This window comes from Aotus nancymaae, unplaced genomic scaffold, assembly GCF_030222135.1.
Source record: "Aotus nancymaae isolate 86718 unplaced genomic scaffold, 86718_ANA_hifiasm-v0.15.2.pri h1tg000040l, whole genome shotgun sequence".
NCBI classification, from domain to species: Eukaryota; Metazoa; Chordata; class Mammalia; order Primates; family Aotidae; genus Aotus; species Aotus nancymaae.
The window spans coordinates 50439303-50446114 of NW_026988454.1; the positions used below are offsets into that span (position 1 = coordinate 50439303).

Genomic DNA, 6812 nt, shown 5'->3' on the forward strand with positions numbered 1-6812 from the left:
TTTACACAGAGAATTAAAATGGTATGATGTGACAGAAAGTGATTGAATGGTTAGCTTTTTTTTTTTTTTTTTTTTTTTTCCGAGGTGGAGTCTTGCTCTGTCACCCAGGCTAGAGTGCAGTGGCATGATCTCAGCTCACTGCTACCTCAGCCTCCCAGATTCAAGCGATTCCCCTGCCTCAGGCTCCTGAGTAGCTGGATTACAGGCACATGCCACACTCCTGGCTAATTTTCATATTTTTAGTAGAGATGGGGTTTCACCACTTTGGTCAGGCTGGTCTCAAACTCCTGACCTTGGGATCCACCTGCCTTGGCCTCCTTAAAGCCCTCTCTAAGGAGGTGCCATCAAAAGCTGAGACCTGAATATTAAGGAATTAACTATGTGGAGATAAAGGCAAGAACATTTCAGGTAGAGAGAATGGCTTATATAGATTTGAGATTGAAATAGGTTTAGTGTGTTCAAGGAGAGAAGGATGGCGATGTGGCTAGACCTTGAAGGGAGTAGCAAAGAGTACAGCATAACATCATCAGAGGTACCTGAAAGCAAGGTGGGTCACCAGCAGCTCTACTGGAGCCACCTGTGAAACTTTGGTCAGAGTTCTCTCTTGTCACATCTATTCAAACTTCCATGGTGTGATCAAGAAACATGGCCTCAATATGTGCTGCCAGTGTTTCCATCAGTATGCGAAGGATATAGATTTCATTAAGTTGGACTAAGTGATACTCCTTGAATGGATTATCCAAGGCATCCACCTCATGAAAGAAATTATGCTAACTCTTTGTACATAAAATAAAAAACATAATCATGAGGTAGACATGGCATAGGGAATACAGGAGGTTTGGGAGGGAGAATTTATTTGGAGAGCAGAAAGTTTAAAAATGCTAGTCAAATGTGGTAGAATTAATAGGTAGTATTGAGGGCTCATTTGCGATAAGAGGTCATGAATTCAAAGCAAGCAAAAAGAGTTGTGTATTTTTTCCGGTATTGTTCAGCCATTGAATCAAGCAAGAAATGGGCAGGTGGGATTACTTGTGTTGAGCCTTTTGACACATTAGACTGATGGAAGGAGAGCATGTGAGGGAATTAAGGGTTTTGTCATGAAAGAGATAAAATCTAAGTTGGGTAAGAAAGGTATAAAGTGATAATGCCTGTTGAAAGAATGGTAGATTTAGTGGGTTGGCGATCCAAATGAGAGCAAAGGATTGCTAGAGTGGGAGTTCTAAAGTAGGTGAGAATGGAAAGACAAGCTGGAGGGTACGTAGAAAAGGATATTTGAAATGGACCTTTTTGTTGTGCTGTCGTTGGTGGTGGTAAAGTCAAAGGTGTGGCTCTGGAGTAGATGGTTGTGATGGAGTGACAGAAAAAAATGTCTTTGCAAGTCAGAAGGCTGAGGGAAATCAACACATTGCAGGGATTAGCCACGTGGATGTAGAAGTTACTGATAATGGAAGTCACTGAGTCAGATATTGCAATCGCATTAAAAAGGGAGAATAATTGTGTATGACAAGAAAAGGAATAGTCAAAGTTTGATGGCATACATTTCAAACAATATATTGTAAAATATTTTCCTGTCTAGAATTTTTTGTCTGTTTTTAGTAGAATTTATTTTAAAAGTTTCAGATTTACAGAAGAATTGAGAAAATAATAGAGTTCCCATATACTAGCGCCAAGTTTCCCCAATCATTAATATCTTACATTAGTATGGTACATTTGTTACAATTAACAAATCAATGTTGATGCATTATTGTCAACTAAACTCTATACTGTATACAGATTTGCTTAGTATTTACCTAATGTCCTTTTTCTGTTCCAGGAGGATCCCATCCAAGATTTGACGTTATATTTAGTAGTCATGTTTCTTGGCTGTGATATTTTCTCTGACTTCTTGTTTTTAATGACCTTTTCAGTTTTGAGGAATACTATCCAAGTATCATATAGAATACAGCTCTATTTAAAGTTTTCTAATATTTTTTTATTTATAAAACAGAGCATGAGGGAAAGATCACAGACATAAAGTACCATCATCATTACATCATATCAAGGGTATATATTATTAACCTGAATAATCATTGATGATGTTAGTGTTGATTACTTGGCTAAGGTGTAGTGTTTGCAATATTTCTCCACTATAAAATTACTCCTCTTCCATATAGCACTCTTCGACTTCCTTCCAAAGAGTACTATATGGGAAGGGGGGAAATGGGCAATTTTACTGCGGAGAAATATTGGGCCCCACACTGAAAAGAGTGTTGAGCCCATGCTTAAAGAGTAAGGCCTTATGCAACCCCTCCTTGGGCATAGAATATCTGCATAAATTACTTGCAATTCTCCACCCCATGAAAGAAACCATGCTAGTTCTTTGTATAAAGAATATGGTTTTTTCTTTGTAAAAATTAAAAATTTTTGAAAAGATAATCAGAGATAGAGATGGCATAAGGAATGTAGGAGGTTTGAGAGGGAGAGTTTATTTGGAGAGTTTTCTGTCTCTTTTTCCTGATATATTAATTTATTCAATCATTTATTTCTATCAGTATGGGCTCACAAATAGCTTACTATAGGTAAAGCTAGTTACATAAATAAATATTTATAGATATGAAAGTAAATTCCTTTGCCTTTAGTCTTAGAGATTCTACTCATTTCAAAGTTACTTAGATCATATCTTTCCACCTACCCCTTTCAGTGAGGTGGTTCTACACAATTGTAATACAGATTCTCTTGTCATTGCCTGTATTTTTTTCCCCAGGATTCCCTGACATCCTAAATGTTTTTTTGAAAATTTGCATACATTAAAGCTGACTTCTTTTTTAGTAAAACTTACGGGTTTTAACAAATGTATAATGGCATGTGTCCATAATTACAGTATTATACAGAATAGTTCCACTATCCTAAAAATTCCTTGTTTTTTGCTTATTCAACCCTTCCCCTATCCTCTAGCCCCAGCAACTATTGATCTTGTTGCTGGCTTTATAATTTTTCCTTTCTTAGAATGTAATATAATGTGGAATTATACAGCATATAGCATTTTTAAGACTGGCTTCTTTTACTTAGCAATACACATGTAACGTTTCTTTTTGTAAGAGGAAAAAAAAGCCACTTCAAGATAGAGACATACAGGAGGAAGAAGACTACATTCGTTTTAGAAAAAGAAGACTTCATAACAAGGAAAATAATCAAAGATCAATTATCAGAATCAATTCTCCAAGAAGTCATAGCAATCCTTATCATGTACTCATCTACCAATAGAATGTTAAAATATGAGGCAAAAAATGACAAACTTGCAAGGATAAATAGACAAATCCACTATTATAGTTGGAGACTTCATCACTCCTCATTGAGTAATTGATGAGGCAGAAATTAGTAAAGACAGAGTTGACCTGAACAGTGCTGTCAACTAAGTTGATCAAATTGACATTTGTAGACTACTCCATCCAGCAACAGCAGAATACACATTCTTCTCAACCCCCACCCCCCATGGAATATCCACCAAGATGGCCCATAAAATACACCTTAATAAAGAAGACTATATGGTATATATTCTTAGATTACAATGTAATTTAACTAGAAATTAATAACAGAAAGACAGTTGAAAATTTTCAAAATGTTTGGATATTATACAACTTAGGACATTATCCTAAGTAAATTAATGCAGGAACAGAAAATTAAATACTTATGTTCTGACTTATAAGTGGGAGCTAAACTTTGAGTACACATGGACATAAATATGGGAGCAACAGACACTGGGGACTACTAGAAAAGGGCAGAAGGAAAGTGGGTGTAGGTTGAAAAACTATCATTTAGGTGCTATGCTCACTACTTGGGTGACTTCTTACACCATAATCCTTTGTGTATCCACTCGAAAGGGATCTAGATAGGGGAGTTGAGTGACATAAATAAACTCTCATTTGAGACTGTAATGAGGGAGGTTCTATGAAATATGTCCATTGTAGCATTAAGAGCCATGTCTGTATAGCAAAATGGCATTGAAGAAAGGAGTAATCATAGGAATAATATGGTGCCTGCAAAAAAAAATACTTAAATGTTCATGCAATTAAGATGTATTAAGTAATTATTATCTTCCAGGTAAGTTCCAGGTATTGGGTCTTTAGTTGACAAGGAAGGTAGAAGGGAAGACAGATCAAGTCATTACCTTCATGGAGTTTACAAACAAATGAATATATAATATGTCAGACTGAATGAGTCCCTTTAGGGACTGAGAGCAGATGGAGAAAAGGTAAGAGGACTAAACTGCAGGCCCTCTAATATTTGAAATTCTGGGATATGAGAAGGAATTAGAAGAGAACACTGAGAAGGGGCCAACTGTGAAGACAGAGAATCAAGAGGCAACGTATCCTGGAAATCAAGGGAAGAAGTATTTTAAAAAGGCAGGACTGATTAACTGTGCCACATGATTCTCATCAGAGGACTGAGAATGACCACTGGATTTTGTCAATAGAGGTTATCAGTGACCTTCCTAAGAACTGTTTCAGAGGAGCACTAAATAAAATGAGAATGGAAGAGACAGAGATAGGATATAGACTGCTTTGTGAGTTTTTTGCTGTAAATGGAACAGAGAAATGGAGATGTTACTGGAAGGGTATCTGGGGTGAAGGCAGATGTTTTCAAAGATAAGTGTATTAGTCTGTTTTCACACTGTATTTATTTATAAATAAATACCTGAGACTGGGTAATTTATAAAGAAAAAAAGTTTAATTGACTCACAGTTCCAGAGGTCGTACAGGAAGCATGGCTGGGAGGCCTCAGGAAATTTAGAAGCATGGTGCAAGGTGAAAGGAAAGCAAGCACATCTTACCATGGTGGAGCAGGAGAGAGAGAAGAGGGAGATACTACACATTTTCAAGCAACCAGATCTTGTGACATCTCTATCATGAGACAGCACTAGGGGGATGGTGTTAAGCCATTAGAAACCACACCTATGATCCAATCACCACCCACCAGGCCCTATCTTCAACATTCAGGACCACAATTCAACATGAAATTTGGGTGGGGACACATAGCCGAATCATTCCAATGGGTATTATTTAGAATAGCTGCATATTGCTTATCAAGTGGGAAAATTTATGTAAGAGGTGAAGTTCAATTACTGGAGTGATTTCCTCAAATAGGTAAGAGGGGATAGGCTTTGTAGAAGTGGAGGGGTTTGTCTTAGAAAGGAATATGGACAATTTAACCATAGGAAGAGCTGGAGAGGCAAAACATGCAGGCATATATGCAAATAGGTGGGCCTGTGTTGTGGGATCTGCAGAACTTCTCTTCTGACAGCACCTCCTTTCTTATGAAATGAAACCAAAGTCATCAGCTATATGCACGGGAAGAAGAAGAGTAAGTAGTTCGAAATAAGCATCAGGAGAAGGTCATGAGGGGAGGAAGAAGGGAAATGCATGCTCATGATGAGAAGCCTAAGGACCCACTTGAGATAAGTGAGCATAAATTTAAAGGGAGGCAGTTTTTTGAAGAACTGGATGATAAAGAAGCCACCAGTCATCTTTTCTATTATTAGGACAGAGACCAAAACTAATTTGTGATAAAGAGAGATTAGTATAAGTAATTAAAATTACTTTGATAAAGAGATGATAAGACAAATAAATGAGTCAGCAAATATGCTTTTGTTATGTGCTCTGCATTGCAACTGAAAAAAAGTTTAATCTCCTAGCTTAAAGAAATGGCTGGGATAATTGAGAAGACATAGATGAAAATTTAAAAAGAAGACGTTTAATACTGTTACTTGCCAATCACCACTAAAACAGTAAATCAAAACCAGAATGTACTAATTTGCTCAATGTATTGTGTACTCAGTGAGCATTATGGGTTTCAAGAAAAGCCAGTTTGCTGTGAAGTGGAGAAAAGAGAACTTTATGAAATCTGCATAGGGCAATGATGAAATAAACCATACAGGAAAGTAGAATGAGGGCAAAATAAAGTCTATAGATTTTTGGAGGCAACTGTTGGAATTCAAATTGTGTTCCTACTTACTATCATTATGGGCAAACTACCTAATATTTCTGCACCTCAGTTTCCTCAATTATAAAAAGGAGATGATAATTCACTGACTTTTAGTCTCATAGAGTTTGTATTTTGAAGGTAGAGCCCACTTCTTGGTACCTGCAGGGGAAACAAACTCTGTCTTTAGTAAAAAAGAAATTTAACAGAAGCTCACAGGGAGGCTTACAAGATTCACAAAACTGAAAAAGTAGGTGCAAGTTAGAGGTACTCTAGCAGCTATGGGTGCTCTGGCAGCTCATTGGCAGAAGTATATGGTCTATGCATGTGCTGTCCATACACCAGCTGTAAACAGCTGCCATTGCCAAATCCTACATTTCTGATGCCGTAGTTAGTTGATTCACTAAAAATTCAAAGTCCTAAACAGGAAAAAGTTGAATCCTTGAATAGACCAATAACAAGTTCTGAAATTGAGGCAGCAGTTAATTGCCTACCAACCAAAAAAAGCCCAGGACCAGACAGATTCATGGCCGAATTCTACCAGAGGTACAAACGGGAGCTGGTACCATTCCTTCTGAAACCATTCCAAACAATAGAAAAAGAGGGAATTCTCCCTAACTCATTTTATGAGGCTAGTATCATCCTGATGCCAAAATCTGGCAGAGACACAACAAAAAAAGAAAATTTCAGGCCAATATCCCTCATAAACATCCAGGCAAAAATCCTCAATAAAATACTGGCAAACCGAATCCAGCAACACATCAAAAAGCTTATCCACCAAGAACAAATTGGTTTCATCCCTGAGATTCAAGGCTGGTTCAACATACACAAATCAATAAACGTAATCCATCACA

General features: G+C 37.2%; 1 protein-coding gene across 1 annotated transcript; it reads left to right on the forward strand.

Moving 5' to 3' along the window:
* The first annotated feature begins 472 nt into the window (after positions 1–472).
* On the forward strand, positions 473–716 carry LOC110567424 (small ribosomal subunit protein uS14-like). Its single transcript, XM_064360362.1, is given in 2 exon segments — positions 473–600; positions 602–716. Coding segments are annotated over 2 exon segments (243 nt in total).
* The last annotated feature ends 6096 nt before the right edge of the window (positions 717–6812 follow it).